Below are 18,016 nucleotides of genomic sequence, written 5' to 3'. Positions count from 1 at the left end.
CAAATATTAAACTAAAATTTTAATCATCATCATTAACCCTTTGGTGATGGTAATATTGTAAAGAAAAAAATATAATTTAAAAAAATCTTTTAAAAATCATTTAAATTATTAAATATTTACTTTCTTTTAGATAGTAATGCCGGGTGAGGAAAATAGATTTATTGAGAAATAGATATGCATATAGAAAACTAGCCAATAGGGAGATAATTATATCGAGCCAACTCTAGTTGTCATATACAGCGCGGCGATTAGGTTCCTAGAGGCTTTTCGGAGCATTTTTTTAGAGAGGGGGGGGGGGGTGGAAGTCGACTCTTGTACTTTAAACATTTCATCAAATTCTATAAAAAAAAACGTAATGCAAAGAAAACATACTTTTATTAATTTTGTACGAATAAATTGTTATAAGTAATGAAGGCTCCGCTTTACTTCAAAAACTGTTTGAAAGGAAATATTGGCGATAGAGAAAATGTCCAAAGCTTGTTGTTTATTAGTTATAAGGTTGACGCGGCATAATTATCATGTTTGTGCTTAAGGCTTGCCCGATAAGTTTATTATTATGATATTTATTGATGTTTTATGCCTATTTTATTGTCATTTTTAGTTATGATTATAAAAAATTACCTTTTAATGCTGCTTTGTTATTTTTCAGGGTGTAAAATGTCAGATCCTCGTTATGCGGACGGGGATGTTGTCTGGTGTAAGTGTGGTGGCCTGTTCTGGCCGGGCGAGGTTAAGGGCCTGTCCTCGTTACCCGAGGAGATTAGGGAAGGGTTCCTGAGGACACCATTGGTGGTTGTCAAGTTCTTTGATGAGGATGGATAGTAAGTATTACTTTCACCTTGCATTGGAAATCAGACAACTCGATGTGAATTAAAGATCGAAAAGTTATTGTACATAAATTTCGTGTATCACCATTTTTAAAATTATTGGCACTAATGGCCAAAGAAACCACCTTATTGTTTGGTTAATATTGCTAGCTACAAGGTACACTGTGGGGAATTGGCTGGGGTGAGTGGGGATTCAATATACACTTTACACTTCTGATTTTAGGTACTTGTAAGCAAGAAATAGCAATTAAATAACTTACTTTAATCGAGGTGGTGGAGTAATTTTTTATGCCGTTTTATCTTATGCTTTTATGGGACTTGCAGTGACTTCACTGTAAATGAGAACTATATTGGTACATGGTTTTGCGGGGTCCTTCATAAAGAGACACTCATATATACATCTTGTTAGTTCAATAAAGGGACTTGTACTCATTATTTTGTTTATTTCTAGTGAGTTTGTGCTGAATGAGAATAATATATTTCCCTACAACTGTCCTAAGAAGACTGATTTTATACAGAAGGGCTTAGGTAAGCTCTTTTTTTCTTCAGAAAAATAATTAAAAAGGTATCCAATCATGGTAAATCTTATTTTGAAATCGGATGAATACACACCGGTTTATCAGGGATGCGACGTGGTAAATTTTTTTGGGGGGGCGGGGGGGGTAAAGCAGTTTATTTCAAAGGAGTAGTTTCACAAAATGCATTTGAGCTTAATTTAGTGAACCGCATATTTTTAAAGTGCATATATCACAAAAAGACGATTTTCAAGTCATGATATTTTCAAAACTACGTGGTAGAAAATTGAAATTCTTTCTAATATAATAATATGCCATATAAATGTAGTTTAACCAATTAACCAGGAAAAAATATGCGGTTCACTAAATTAAGTTCAAATGCATTTCGTGAAACTACCTACCCCTTTAAGTATGGTGTGGATGGACACCCCTAAAACGCATACCACTGTTTTAAATTTTATTATCGTGTTTATAAATATGTCATTAAGCTCAGTAATTCTTAACAAGCAACAGATGCAAATAAAGGTGAGAATAACTGCAGTAACTATTGTAAAATATGTGTACTTCATCCTCATAAATTGATTATTTTCAGCTCGGTTTAGAAGTAAAACAAAAGAAGGAGTAACAGAGGGATGGTTTGCCAAGTTTCCCAAAGATGTTGTCCATTGTGAAACCATAACTGGCGGAAATGTTAATTTGCTAGATGAGCCTCCCTTTGCCGAGCGTAAGGAAATCAAAGTTGATTACAAAGAGATTTTCAGTGATCCCGCAGTCGAGGAGAAAAAATCCACTAAGGGAAAAACACCGAATAAGGCAACAAGCAAGAAAGAAAATATTTCACCTAATACAAGTAAGAAAAAGATCAAAAAGAAACGAGAACAAAGTCCCCAATCAGAGACAAGACCTAAAATTACACATCCTAGATTTTTAAAAGGCGGTTCCGACCACGAAGTTAGGATTTTGACCCAGGCTAGCTCGCCGTTTGTGTTCAATACAGATCTAGAGTTTGGCAAATCTTCTGAAAGCACTTTGTTGTACAGATGTCCTATGTGCGACTTTTCTGCAAGTAGGGTCAATGTTGTTGTGCTACATTCTAAGTCACATAGTCAAACACAGGTAATATATACTTCCTTTGTAAAAAAAAAATTTCTGGTGGTCATATTAATTTGTTGGGGTTTTTTTGGGGGGGAGGGGGGTCATTTTTTTAAAATCAGGGGGGAATTTTTTCTATGGCCGACTTCTCTTAGGATGGTAGTGGTACCCCCCCCCCCCAAAAAAAAAAAAAAAAAATAACCTTCCCATGACCTTTAAGAAGTTACATTGTAAAGAACCATATCCTTTGGTACAGAAACACAGTTACTTTTATTTTAATATATGGATTAATACCTAATATTTGTAGGTTTCTTATGCAGTAAGTGCATCAAACAAAGCAAAGTTTCTAGCAGAATCAATCAAACAGAAAGAAATTAAACCAAGTGCCAAAAAGACGGACAAGAACAAAGCATTTGCAGACGCGTCCAACTCGTCCAAGAAGACTAAGTCAGTTTCAACTCCTGTCAGTGTTAAGAAAGTAAAAGCTGAAGATAATGTTGAGTCTGGGAAGAAAAAGAATGTAGTGGTTAAGTCAGAAAAGAAACCTACCACAGGGCCTCCTAAGAAACCCAGGTTTGTAATATTTATTAGGAGGGTAGTAATTATACCTAACTATTTAATAATACAGAAAAAATTATTTGGAAAATCATCAAAATACAAAAATAATTCCTGTATTTCTTTAACCCTAAGTATTTGAAGATGAGCTTGCAAATCAGCTTTTAAAAAAATAAGGTAGCCTATGGTCCTTTTTAAACTTCGAAACAAGCTTTATTCTACACAGCTTAAGGTATTTTAAATAAAGATTTGATTTAGATTAAGCAAGAAAGAGAAGGAGGATCGTGCCCGGCGTAGAGAGGAGAAGCAACAAGAACTCTTGATGGAGTGGAGCGAGGATGAAGATGGAGAGGCTGAGGAGTTCAAGAAAATTCAGGTACCTGCACGCTTTAATACTTTACTTAATACTCTATGCCACTAGAGGCCTCTAAGGGCACTTGAGGGGGAGAGGGTTGACTTCGACAACCTATTTTTTAAATTTTATTTCATTTTAAAGGGGGGGGGGTGCGTAATGACATCTATTCTTAATCCGTGAGCAAAATGGTCTAAATATTGAGCTAGACCCTTCAAACTTGGTATATAAGCCTAGTCCTATAGGTATTACATCTAAATGGCAAAAAAATCCAAAAATTTTTATTTTTAGGTTAGGTTAGGTAAGAAAAACCCTGCGGAAATCGGGTTTTTAGGCTTTATTGGGTCTATTTTGATGTGGAAACTTACCTTAAATTGTTTTTTTCTTAGGGTTTTAACTTAAATACACTGTGTCTATTCATAAGGACATTATTTAAGATGATTCAGCATGTTGGGGACCGACCCCAGGGGGCTAGGTGGGTGGTCCGCAGCGGTTAAATGCATTTTTCCCAATATACATGTTGTGACACATCAAATTATAGGTTTTTTAGGTCAAGGAACTCAAATTCAGAGCTAAAATAAGCATTAGACTAATCTGAAGCTAGCCCCGGCGGGCTAGGTTGGTAGCCCGCAGGGGTTAAGTGCATTTTTTCCAATATATATCTTGTTATATATCAAAATATAGGTTTTTTAGGTCAAGAAACTCAAATTCTGAGCAAAAATTAGCATTAGACTAACCTGAAGCTAACCCCCCCGGGCTAGGTTGGTTTTCTGCAGGGCTTAAGAGCATTTACCTAACCTAACCTAGAAACTTACTTATTTTTATACAGGTTTTTTTCTTGAATAAACTGTGTCTATTAATGAAGACTTTATTTAAGATGATCCAGCAAGTCGGGGACCGACCCTAGCGGGCTAGGTGGGTGGCCCGCAGGGGTTAAGTGCATTTTTTCCAATATATATGTTGTGATACATCAAATTATAAGTTTTTTAGGTTAGTAACTCAAATTCAGAGCTAGAATTAGCATGAGACTAATCTGAAGCTAGCCCCAGCGAGCTAGGTCGGTGGCCCGCAGGGGTTAAATGCATTAATTTTTAATATATATCTTGTTATATATCAAAATATAGGTTTTTAAGGTCAAGAAACTCAAATTCAGAGCTAAAATTGGCATAAGACTTACCTGAAGCTAACCCCCGCGGGCTAGGTAGATTTTCCACAGGGATTATGTGCATTTTACCTAACCCAACCTAGAAACTTACTTATTCTTTTTGTTTTTTTCCTTGAATAAACTGTGTCTATTAATGAGGACATTATTTTAGATAATCCAGCAAGTTGGGGACCAACCCCAGCGGGCTAGGTGGGTGGCCCACAGGTGTAGTGCATTTTTTCTAAAGTATGTGTTGTCATACAATTATATACAATTATAGGTTTTTTATGTCAAGAAACTCAAATTCAGAACTATTTTAAGCATTAGACTGACCTAAGGCTAACCCCTGCATATTATATTATATCATCCTTACAGGATGTCTGTGTGTCTGTGTGTTTGTACCGAAGGATCTCGCTAACCGCTGAACCGATCGGGTTCTCCTTAACAGGGTAGCTTCTAATAGGTCCCGGGAAGGTTTATAACTATTTTCTTAAGGGGTGGGACACCCCAAACTCCCCAAAAAAATTAAAATCCCCCCCCAATTTTTTTTTATTTTTCTATTTTTTTATTTAAAATAAAAAAGGAGGGGGAAGGGAAGTGCTCCTAGAGGCCTCTAGGGGCGTAGCCGCTAGTTTTAGATAAAGTCCTCATTAATAGACACAGTTTATTCAAGAAAAAATCTATAAAAATATAAGGAAGTTTCTAGGTTAGGTTAGGTAAATGCTCTTAAGCCCTGCAGAAAACCAACCTAGCCCGGGGGGGGGGTTAGCTTCAGGTTAGTCTAATGCTAATTTTCGCTCATAATTTCAATTCCTTGACATAAAAAACCTATATTTTGATATATAACAAGATATAAATTGGAAAAATATATTTTACCCCTGCGGGCCACCAACCTAGCCCGCTGGGGCTAGCTTCAGATTAGTCTTATGCTAATTCTAGCTCTGAATTTAAGATACTGACCTAAAAAACTTATAATTTGATGTATCACAACATATATATTGGGAAAAATACACTTAACCCCTGCGGGCCACCCACCTAGCCCCCTGGGGTCGGTCCCAGACTTGCTGGATCATCTTAAATAAAGTCCTCAATAATAGACACAGTTTATTCAAGAAAAAAACCTGTAAAAATATAAGTAAGTTTCTAGGTTAGGTTAGGTAAATGCTCCTAAGCCCTGCAGAAAACAAACCTAGCCCGGGGGGGTTAGCTTCAGGTAAGTCTAATGCTAATTTTCGCTCGGAATTTAAGTTCCTTGACATAAAAAACCTATATTTTGATATATAACAAGATATGTATTGGAAAAAATGCACTTAACCCATGCGGGCCACCAACCTAGCCCGCTGGGGCTAGCTTCAGATTAGTCTAATGCTTATTTTAGCTCTGAATTTGAGTTCCTTGACCGAAAAAACCTATAATTTGATGTGTCACAACATGTATATTGGAAAATATGCACTTAACCCTTGCGGGCCACCCACCTAGCCCCCTGGGGTCGGTCCCCAACTTGCTGAATCATCTTAAATAATGTCCTTATGAATAGACACAGTGTATTTAAGTTAAAACCCTAAGAAAACACAATTTATGGTAAGTTTCCACATCAAGATAGACCAAAAAAAGCCTAAAAACCCCATTTCCGCAGGGTTTTTCTTACCTAACCTAACCTAAAAATAAAATTTTTTGGATTTTTTTGCCATTTAGATGTAATACCTACAGGACTAGGCTTATATACCAAGTTTGAAGGGTCTAGCTAAATATTTAGACCATTTTGCTCACGGATTAAGAATAGATGTCATTACGCACCCCCCCCCCCCCCTTTAGAAACACAAAGTAAATGAAAAATTGGTAGCGGGGCTTAGTTATAAACCTTCCCACGACCTATGACAAGCTACCCTTTAAATGAGAACCGTATCGATTCCGCGGTTAGCGAGATCCTGAGGTACAGATAGACACAGATCCTGTTACTTTATTTAAAGGAAAATACATTTTACAAACATCATTTTGTAATAAGACTTAGTTTCCCTCATTTTAAGTTCAATTTTATTAAAATATGTTTGTCTTAAAAAATCCAGAAAAATTTGGCGAGAAAGAGCAAACAAATCGGCTGGAATCTTCATAGTTCCATGTTTACCCAATTAGAGCAAATGCAATGCCAAATTTTAGTGTTCTTTTCCTGTTTTAAACAAAAACCTTTTTGGAAATTTCGCAAAAATAATGATGCTCTTACTCTTTTGTTTCTTTTTAAATCAATTCTTAAATTTTTAGGAGTCCATTAACCAGAGTTTGCTGGGATGTGACTCCTCTGATGATGATGAGATGAATGATGTGTTCAAGGATGATCATGTCCACCACCACGCCATTGATTCAGACGAGGAGCCACCTTTCACAACCACCAGGGGAAAACTTGTCTTTGATCGTTCAGGTATACTTTGGATGGAATGTTAGTGGGTGTGCACTGTGCATACTGCATATCGCCTGTGTATGTAATTGCTCTCCATCGATTTAGTTTGATAAATAAAATGGTATGGGGTGATAGGTGGGTAGAAAATTCTTTTTGGAGCTTTTCCAAGTGGACGGAACTTCAGAAGATCAGCATGTTTTTTTAACCTTAGAAATTGAAGCCAGTTTGTATTGTGCCTTATTTTTGCCCATTTTTTAATAACGTCTGCTTCTAGGCCATTGCATTGCCAACTAGTCGTAGTTTAATAGCATTAACTAATATGGCAAAACTCACTCACCTCGCATTATAAAAAAAAACTTGTTCTGAAAGTAGGAAGATTGATTATTTCTCTATGATACACCCAGTTTATTAGAACGTTACATAGACACATATCAGCTGACTTATCATTTATGTTCTGGCATTTATAACTTGGCAGCTGTATTTAATCTTTGGCTTTGTAAGTTTCTCTATATGTATATACAATTTGGTGTGTTTGTGTGATATTGATGAAAGGATGACTGCCTAAAATATGTAACATCATTAATGATTAGCGTAGAGGAGTAAGGAGATCCACTTTAACTTTATGTTTTAGGTTCCAGTAACTCTCTTGCAACTCCAGAATCAGAAAGATTTGTAGAAAAATCTAGTCCACTGCCCAATAAAGAATTTCAAAACAGCCGAAGTTCCCAGCCATCACCTGCAATTTCGGAATCTTCCCCCAACAAAATTTCTCCTAAAACCTCTTCAGATGGGAAAAAATCTTCAAATTCCCACAATAAAGAGTTCTCCTCTCCATTAAGAAAGGGTACACCTTCGCCGTTTAGCAGAGTTAAAAGCAACAACTCTCCAAGTTCTAGAAATGGAAAAGTTGCTGATAGAAAAGAAAGTGGCAGAAATGAAAAAGTTGTTCAAGATTTATTTGATATTGATAAGGTAAATGTAATAATAATATTAAACGTGTTTTTCTTGTAGAAAAAAAAGGTAGATTTCATTTTTTTCTATCACCTAAGAATGGGGTTTACCTATTTTGTGAAAACATGCATTTTTTATCAAAATATTGTTTTTATCCTATAATTTAGGCATTAGAGGAAACTGAAGTGCCAGAAGTACCTTCCCTTCATTTCACCAAGTTTAGGTAAATCATGTCATGTCAATCTTAATACTTATAAAAGTTATATTTCTTAAAAAGACAGGTTAAATGATTGGTGGTAAAGTTAGAACACTGTTAGATTGTACAAAAAAAATAATAGAAAGTACTATAAGTTATCGAGCAAAATAATTCGAGAACGTGTTTAATGTTTATGTAACTTAGGATGCCATTACCCAAATTAGACATTTACTTTTAAGATTTTATTAATATTAGGTATATTAATATTAATCTTCATTCACTTTTTATTTTCAGTGATTTTTCAGCTTTCAAAAAGAAACAGAAATTGTTGTCAAAATCAATGTCACCAAACAAGGTAAATAAAAATATTATTTCTGACAACTGAAGAAAAATTTAGTTTGCAATTTTTTTTTCAAAATACAAATTTCCTTTATTATAATACTTAGATAATGTATGCTATTGTAACAGATTGCAATACTTCTGCTTAAATATTATTTTCTGTGTAATTCTGGTTTTAGATCTTTGTGCCAGAACACTTCCCATTTAAGTTATTTGTCCAAAATTCCTATCCCTAAAACCCTGAATTGCGTCTACTCCCCTAGAGGCACCTCAGGACATATGAGGAGCTACACTGTGAAGGGTAACCATATCGGTTCAGCATTTATCGAAAACCTTCGGTTCAAGCAAACAGAAATACCAGATCCTGTTACTTTTATATAAGGATTAATTGTAATTTTTAGGAGGATGAGAATGAGAACACGTCATCAGCTGCCTCAGATTCTCAATCACAACAACAGCAACAACAACAACAGATTGATGACTTTGATTTTGATAACAATGAGGATGAACTCTTCATTTCTCCTCTCAAGAAATTTAAGAGGACTCTGTCCCCGAAACCACTGCCTTCAAAGTAAGAAATCATATCGGATTTGGGGGGGGGGGGGGGTTGATTTTCAGCGACTTGTGCAAGAATTAAAAGCATTTTTTCTGAATAAGATTTAAACTTCTTTACTTTTTATCATTTTAAGGTCTTAAAAATTTAAATGATTGAAATTAAATGATTGTGTTATTTAACTTAACGAAAATATCATATGCACTTTTTTAGCTGCAAAAAAATACCCTTTTATCAGGGGTGCATAATTATCTTCCACAGAGGGGGGGGGGGGGGGGAGTAAGAAATTCAAATTAGTTTCAATTGGCTCCCAGAGTTATCCGTATTCTATATTCTTATTTTATTAAGAACGCACTTTTTATGAAATTTTCTTTGTTTAGGCGTAGTAAAAATTTTATCTAAACGTTTTTTTAGGCCAGAACAAACGAATGATTCTCCTTTAAAATTTTCATCTCTCTCTGCAAAAGCTAAGGTATGTATTTTTTTAGTTTTTCAGCGAGTAAAGAAGGTTATTATTGGCCATAAATTAGCAACTAAGTTATGTAGAATTGTTGAGTTATCTCTAAAGAATTGACATTTGTAGGGACTTATTAACAATACCTACGTACTAAAAGAGGACTATCCACGAACAAGAGCAAGTGATTCTAAGCATCTTCCAGAATTGACCCATAGTATTTTTTTAGTGAATATACTAGGTTTATGTTTAATATTTGCTTTATCGACTAAAAAGTTAGGTTTTACCACGTTTTTAAATGAAAAAAACTTTGAAATGTAAAGCAATATCATCAAATGCTTTGTTGAGTTCAAAGGACAAAATAAAATAACACTGCAGAAAAGCATCAAATGTTGTAAATTGCAAAAGTACATTAGTTAAACTGTTTACAAGTTACCAACCCTTTTTCTAAATATACATTTTTAATCACAATAATCTATTTTGTGTCAAAGCTTTTAAACAACAGTTTGAACTCATTAAAACATTGCACCAAACAATTCATAACATTTCAAAGTTTTTTTTTTCATTTAAAACCATGGTTAATGAAACCTAACTTTTTAGTCGATAAAGGAAATATTAAACATAAATCTAGTATATTTACTAAAAAAAATACTATGGGCCAATGCGCTGGAAGATGCTTAGAATCACTTGCTCTTGTTCGTGGATATTCCTTTTTGAAAATGTTAACCATAAGTCCCTAAATTGTAACAGACTAATTTATTATTGTCCATAGAAGACAGGAAATATTATGAGATTTTATTTTGGTATATCGCTGAATCAAATTTTGCTTCTCATACAACCGACATGCACTTTGATTTCACGACCCATATCTGGAAATCCTAACTGTACAGTGTACATGGTAATGATTCGCGCCTGTTTCCCCTTATGATAACTATTTATGTCGCCGCCTGATATATCAGCAGTAGGAACCATATATATAAAAATCTCTCAGTGAGGTTTTTAGGGCAAATCAAAACGACTTTGTGAATTTCCTATTTTCAGGCGAAGCAACTAGCTCGGCAGGCAGCAGCTGCCCAAAACAAATCTAAATCTGCCAGCCCTACTCAGCCTCCCAACTCTAACACAGACACAACAACAACAACTCCTACCAGTGATAACAATGATTATACAAACAGTGATCTTTCTGGTGGTAGTCTTACAAATGATAACTCCAATGAAGACACATCTTCATTAAGCCCAGAAAATACAAAACCCGCAGAGCAATCGGCTGATTTAACAGTGAGCTGTCAACAACAGCCATCGAATTCGCCTTTTAAAAATATTGTAACGCCAGCTAGAAACGGCGCGAGCAACAATTCTGAAGAAACATTTGCTAGATTGCCATTCACGCCAATTACAGCTGCCAGCCTGGCGGCTTCCACCTTGTCGCCTGCGCCCATCCTTGGCATTACACAGCTTTCAAGTCCGTCGACAATAGCTGCTATTTCTGTGGGCAGTGGAGGAGCTGTCCTGGCCACTCCGGGAGGTACCACCACAATCATTGAAGCACCTGAAGGTTATTTTTATATATATCTTTGTGTGTTACACAACTACAGGGGTAGCTGGAAAGGGGTAAGGAGCGAATATCCAAAGTGAATACAAATTAGGATTTGACAAGAAAGATTCCAACAAAAATTCTGGCGGCCGCTGTTTTTTAACTAATATGTCTATTTGAGATCATAACTGTAGGAGAAGCCTCTGATAAAAAATCCTTATTTTCTTTCTGAATTTTTTTTATACGAACAACATTCTTTTAAGGTTCTGATCTGGATGGAGGAAATGATGATCAGATCTACTACATGCTGGTTGATGACGGGGCACAGCTAGAGAATCAAACTATCCTCATAGACGAGGCACAGCTGGCGGCTGCTGGAGGCAGATCTGGCAATGTTATCATCCAGGTAAAACGATTAATCTTGAAATATTTTAGTGGTTTGCCATATTAAGCGCCAGTAGTAAGTTTGTCTACCACTATGCATCCCAAGCATATAGGGGCTCTATTTGAAATAGTAGGTAAGGACAGAAAAATAGCCTAAAACAATCATAGGCTTAATTCTAAAACTAAAATAGCATAAAAACAATCCTGCAACCTATGTGAAACAAAAACTTTTTGGTAAAAAATATAAAATTTTAGGGAGATGGGGGAGAATTGTTGATGGATGGATCTACAAGAACAGTATTCTTACAGGTATTAAAAAAGATTTGATACGGGGGGAAAAACAATCTCGTGTGACTAATGGGTTGTTATACGAGGGAAGAAGGGAATAGTAGCTTTCAAAATTCCGTAAAGGTGTGAGTTTTAAGACTTGAAAACAGAAGTAGAACGATAATATTCACTACATAGGTGTATTCCTTATTGAAAAGAACTAGACATTTTTTTAAAAACCTGAAAAATTCGGCAAATGCTTCGATAATGTCAAACTGACAATAATTCATTTTTAAAATAGAATAGTAACATTTTTTGGATATTACAGGCATTGCCTATAGTAAAAGTAACAAGTAACACTCTATCCCCTTGACCTAACCTTAGATTTCTAAGACACCGATTAATCATCAAAATAATTTAGACTTAACTTTTATGGATATAAACTAACTTTTTATTTAGGAGTCATCCCATGCTCCCCCCCCCCCCTGACCACACTTATAGCCCTCTGGGAAATCTAACACCTTAAAAATGAAGTAATCTTATTTTTTTAATTGAAAAATTACGAATATATCCAATTATTTGAAAGATATTAACTAATTTAAATATTATTTTATTGTTCATAGTTTACGGTAATATGTTAAAAATGAATTATTATCATCAGTTTGACAAAAGCAAAGCATTTGATGATTTTTAACTATTTCCTGATTTCATATTTTTTTTAAAAATTTGTCTACCTATAGTTCTTTTCTATAAGGATTACATCTATGTAGTGGATATTAGCGTTCTACTCCTGTTTTAAAGTATTAAAACTCACACCTTGACGGAATTTTGAAAATAATTCCTTTCTACCAAAGAAAACTTTATCTTAAGAAATGCGACTATTTATAGCCGACTCACTATGCGACTAATGGAAGCAGCCAGATTTCTGAACCTGGCCACACGTGACAACGTCGATAATGGATGAGCAGAAACGGGCTAAACAAACAAACCAAAATCAAAAATATGTGCCCTTTCGTATGAATAGGTGTAGTTTAGGTGTAGGTACACTATCTAACCAATGATGTGACCCGTATGGTTCCTCGACTATTTTCCTATTGTTTGACTCATAGAATACGTATCTAGATTATATATAAATTGATGTTAAGGACCCTACCAGTGGACAGCTTGTCAACGTTGTTGTTGCGCAGGATGATAAGGTAAAGAATGATAATCACTGTGACTCCGCCCCTAGTGGTATCAAGTTGCACTGGAGAGATTGGGAGGAGGTGTAGTTTGTCCCTCCACTTTTAATTTCAATTTTGAAAACAAGGAAAAGGTTCATGATTTTTTTATGTGCAATCTTGTGAGGGTGGATGTACCCTACCTCAAAATATGTAGATATAAAATTTTCCTGGATCTATGAGAAGCTTCATAGTAACAAAAAATCATATCTTTCTTCTAAAAGTCATTCTGATGAAATCTCTCTTTTTCAATTGTGAAACTGAAAACGTTTTTTTTTTATTGAGATTAAATTCTGCTCTTTCTAACGCCATTGTCAATGTTTTAGGATATTCGAACTTCAGTTCCTATGGCAGATACCTCTGGAGGCGTCGCTATTCTTCCAAATCATCCTTCATCCTCCATACATTCTCAGGTTCCTTAGGAATTATTATTTTCTTTGTCTTTAGTAGGGGATGGAAGTATCTTCTAAGTTTTTTTTTCATTAGGTAACTAAAGTTCCACCCATGTAAATATTAATCAAAAAAATATTATTTCTTGACTTTTGTAACATATATGTATAACTCTGTTTTTCATCAGGCTATACTTAATCTTATACCACAGAACAAGAAGGGAGGGTGAGTTATGCGCAAAGCACCCAAAAAATTCTTCCTTCAATAATTTAACTTGTCCTTACAATCAACTCATAACAACAACCTTTAGATGGGAACTATTAAAATGAAATAGGTATAAATATTTATTTTTAAAATTTCAGGTTCCTTTGATAACAACTCCATCAGGGAAAACACCCATCATGATCTCGGACAACCCGTCAGACGACAAGAAATAGGTTCCATCCTCGGTACAGTTTGTTTTTTAGTACAGTTTAGTACAGTTTAATTCTGTACGGTGTTTCCGAAGATCTGTACGTTTGACCAAGTATGCATGATTCATTTGATTTCAGCAGTGCTCGACAGCCGCACAAAAGGCTCACATTTAAAAGGGGGGAGGCGGATGTGCCACTTTTTGAAACTAAAAGTCAACAAAGGAACTCAACTAAAAAAAGAGTTACAGGTCTGAGATTTTGCATGGCAGTTGCTTTATAGAGGTACAATATGGAACTGTGAAGAAACGGCGACGCAACCGCCGAAAACCGCCGAATTTTTTTTTGCAATTTCTCGGCGGTTTTCGGCGGATGCGCCGCCGTTTCTTCACTGTTCCATATTGTAACCCTATAAAGCAACTGCCATGCAAAATCTCAGACCTGTAACTCTTTTTTTAGTTGAGTTCCTTTGACTTTTAGTTTTGGTTTCAAAAAGTGGCACATCCGCCTCCCCCCTTTATATGCAAAAAATAATTCCAAAAAGATTGATTGTTGATGTCTGGAACACGTCAAGGCATCCTTCTGTATTTTAAAGCTATAGAATGAAGATTTTACTTATGATTACGCGCGGCTGCCGAGCCCTGCATGTAAGTCATAAACAACACTACAAAATTCGCTATTAAATAGTTATATTTTCTAATGTTGTTTTTATAATTAAGCAAAAAAATACCTAATATTTTTTGTTAGTGTATTTAAGATTAAGTAGATAAAGTTGCATATCTTTAAGTAGTAGAAATACACTGCACATTTAGACAAAATAAAAGAATAAAAAAATTATTATTAATTGTAATTTGTAATATATTGTTATTTTTCAGTTATAAGCAAGTTATACATTTTATGTATTTGTAAGATAAAGTGCAAATTTTATATTTTTATTGTCATTATAGTTTGATATTATTATTATTGATTGATTGAATGATTTATATTCATTAAGTATAAAAAAAATCGATGGAAATCAATTACAATGATTTTTTTTAAAGTTTAAGATTCTACACAAAAGTACACACTGTTATTCAAGTTTCATTTTATTATTGACAAGTGGCTTTGCCCCCTAGAGGCTTCTAAGGGCACTTGAGGTGTAGGGGGAAGTGGTTAATACCCCTCCCCCCTATCCAAGTTTTATTTTGTTTTAGATGGAAAAAGTAAAAAAGTTTTTCTATGGGCGATTTCTATTTGGAGGGTGGTGGTACCATCCCGGAAAATAGTCATTACCTATTAGAAGCTGCATTGCAGATAAGAACCGCTTCATTTCCGCAGTTAGCAAGAATCTTCGGGAATAGTCCCTTTGGTAACATCACCACATAAGGGGCGATTCGTCGTATTTTTAAAATGGCTTTTTATAGGTTATTTTAGGTTAGGTTAGGTTATATTGGGTTAGATGATTGCCCCCACAGGGTTAGGTAATTGGCCCCGCAGGGTTATAGCCCCCCGCAGGGGCTAGAAATATGAGAAAAGCTACTGTGAAAAATACGAAGAATCGTCTCATAAGGTGCGATGGTACGAAAGGGACTATACCCGAATCTTCAAGAAAAACAGACAGTTACAGATCCTTTTACTTTTGTAACAAATAGGAAATTTGCAATATATGATATTATTGTTAAATAATTATAAAAATGTTTAAAGAACGCCTACATGTGCCTTATCCACCAGCAGGGTTAGTTAAAATTTAACAATTTTTAAAAAGAAATTCTAAACAATTAAGTAAAAAAAAACAACTTAATGTAATTTTTTGTTATGATTCTATTATCAAGTAAATTCATACACATTTTTATATGGTTAATGATTCTAAAGAAAAAAAAAAGTTATTTTTTGCAAAATATTGTAATTGATTATAAGTAAAGCAATTTAAATAAATGAAATGGAATTTTTTAATTTAGCTAAGGGATTTCTCGGGAACCAGTAAAGGTTCCAATCTGACATAATCACTACCGCCCAATTCTGCCGTAACCGCCTTACACAGCAATATCGGCGTTAAACCCGGTACTCCGCCAACCTCTGCAAATTAGATTTAGAGGGCTACGGCAGGTTTCAGCGGTTGGCCGCGACGCGATTATTTTCAGAAAACTATGTTTTTACTTATTAAAGCTTTTGTCTAATCATAAAATACTTTTTGAACACTTGTATTGATATTGCATTATTGTACAATTAATTGTATGAATTTACTTCTTTGATAAATGTAAAAATAACTGTATATGTAAATAATATGATGCAAAACTAATGAGCTTCATGTATAATGTCTAATGTTGAGCACTATCTATATTTTTACAATAAATTAGCAAACTAAAATTTGTTCTTTATTTTATTTATTTTCTGGGATGTTCTTAGGGCGTGGGGGTATAACCCAGGATTCTGCAGCCGCAAGTAAGCATTAGTAAAATCGTCATTCGCCATATTATAACTTTAAAACTTGGCTGGTTGCCGAAACCTGTTCCTATCAACAGAATTTCAATTTTAGATGCTCTCCTAGTTTCCAAGATATTTCAGATCATGGAAAGAAAACTCAGTAGCGGGTTTCGTCGTATTTTCACGGTAGCTTTCCTCTTATTTATAGCCCTGTGGGGGCATAACTTTGTGGGGCTAAATTTCTAACCCTGCGGGATAATCATCGACATTTACCCAACCTAGAATAACATATCAAAAGCTACTTTGAAAATACGACGAAACCCGTTAGTTCGTTTTCTTTCCATGATCTGATATTTCTATCAAGCCCGTTTCTACACATTTTCATTAAAAATCGCCGGATACGACCGTTGTATCAAAAGCTAAGCTTTTCTATAATTAGGGTCGGTCTGTCCTAGCTCTCACCGTCAATTTAGGCAAGCTGGAATTGTCCTATCCATTTCAAACTTGGCATGGCGGTTCCTGTAGTAAAATGGTTCGGTTTAGAAAGCGTATAAATTCTAAGCGTTACAAGAATGTCCGTACGTCCATTTAAAACATTTTGACTTTATAACCCTAGGGGCCCAGAGATGGGTTTTTAATAAATGCTGCGTTTTTTCGACAATTTTTTCGACATTGATTGAACGAAGACGATGTGATTTTAACACAGAGTATACAACATAAGAATTCAATATTTTAAAATTACTATTTTAGCCATTTGTATAATGTCTAATACTACTTAAATCCATTTTCGCTGCATATGTATTAATGCATCTTTTTAGAGCTGTGTTAGACATTATACAAATGGCTAAAATAATAATTTAAAATTTTGAATTCTCAAGTGGTATAATCTGTTAAAATCGTACGGGGCATTGATCTTCAAGATGAAATAAGGTTTTTAACAGAGTATACAACCTAGGAATTCAAAATTTTAAAATTTTTATTTTGGCCATTTGTATAATGTCTAATACAGATCTAAACAGATGCATTAATACATATGCAGCGAAAATGGATTTAAGTAGTATTAGACGGTACTACATCAAACCCTAGATACGTCAAACAGTAGATGCGACAAACGCTAGACAGACAAACCCTATACATGACATATGCTAGATACGACAAACGCTAGAACATGACAAACACTAGATTTTTTCTAAAGGCGACAAACAATAGATATGACAAACACTAGAATTAATCCTATTATATCTATAATACAAAGTAGAATGATCTCTGTCTGTCCGTCCAAAGCTTAAGATCTCGGTAAACGCTGAACTAGTGGGCTCTACTCTTCAAGGAATATACCTTATGGTCCTGTGATGGTTTTAAGATTTTTTCTTGCGAAGTGAGACACTCCAAACCACCCCCCCCCCCACAAAAAAATTGATCAATCTCTTGGGGCAAATCTGCAGGAAAAGGACAATGATAGCAGAGCGAGAGGGGACAATGGGCTGTTTATTACACTAGTCCCCAAAGTTTTATAAGCACGTTTTTTTATTTGTTGACTAAACAACTTTTGTTACATGAATGAATTTTGATTAGTTGGTTTAATAAGTTGAGTGTTCAAACGTTTCAACCACTAATTTTACGCTATGTACCTAGATTTTTTTAGATCCCTGCATGGATAGATTTTTGAATTTGATGTTTATGAACGAAAACATCAATAAAAATTTATAAGTTTAAATTCTAGCGTATGTCGCTTCTAGTGTTTGTCGCACTTTAAAAATTCTATCGTTTGTCGCAAAATGGAAAATTTTACTGTTTGTCGCAGTCTAGTGTTTGACGCATCTTTTGTTTGTCTGTCTAGCGTTTGACGCATCTACTGTTTGTCTGTCTAGCATTTGTCGCATCTAATGTTTGACGTATCTAGTGTTTGACGTAGTACCGTATTAGACACTAGCGGCTACGCCCCCAAGAAGCATCTAGGGGCACTTAATGTAGGAGGGAGAAAAGTGGACTTAAATTTTAAATTTGAGTCTCAAAAGATTATTAAAAATATTTT

General features: G+C 35.0%; 1 protein-coding gene across 5 annotated transcripts; it reads left to right on the top strand.

The window, feature by feature from the left end:
• The first annotated feature begins 613 nt into the window (after window positions 1-613).
• Window positions 614-14,912, top strand: LOC145308931 (uncharacterized). Of its 5 annotated transcripts, none has more exons than XR_013876504.1 (18): window positions 614-821; window positions 1,279-1,355; window positions 1,935-2,458; window positions 2,742-3,007; window positions 3,248-3,365; window positions 6,745-6,901; window positions 7,512-7,852; window positions 7,999-8,054; window positions 8,322-8,382; window positions 8,768-8,937; window positions 9,334-9,391; window positions 10,415-10,928; window positions 11,171-11,313; window positions 11,547-11,600; window positions 12,704-12,754; window positions 13,105-13,191; window positions 13,531-13,694; window positions 14,454-14,912. XR_013876504.1 is itself a non-coding variant. In XM_080150304.1 (17 exons), exons 1-17 carry the CDS (start codon window positions 628-630, stop codon window positions 13,603-13,605), a joined length of 2,946 nt encoding a protein of 981 aa, XP_080006430.1. In that variant the 5' UTR covers window positions 614-627; the 3' UTR covers window positions 13,606-13,767. The 5 variants fall into 5 exon arrangements, 1 of the variants encoding a protein (XP_080006430.1); XR_013876503.1 differs by having other exon boundaries at window positions 14,326-14,912; XR_013876501.1 differs by having other exon boundaries at window positions 14,298-14,912.
• The last annotated feature ends 3,104 nt before the right edge of the window (window positions 14,913-18,016 follow it).

Source organism: Acartia tonsa, chromosome 2 (assembly GCF_053477335.1).
Source record: "Acartia tonsa isolate MP-2025a chromosome 2, ASM5347733v1, whole genome shotgun sequence".
In the NCBI taxonomy this organism is placed as follows: domain Eukaryota; kingdom Metazoa; phylum Arthropoda; class Copepoda; order Calanoida; family Acartiidae; genus Acartia; species Acartia tonsa.
This window is presented reverse-complemented; position numbering and strand designations above follow the sequence as displayed.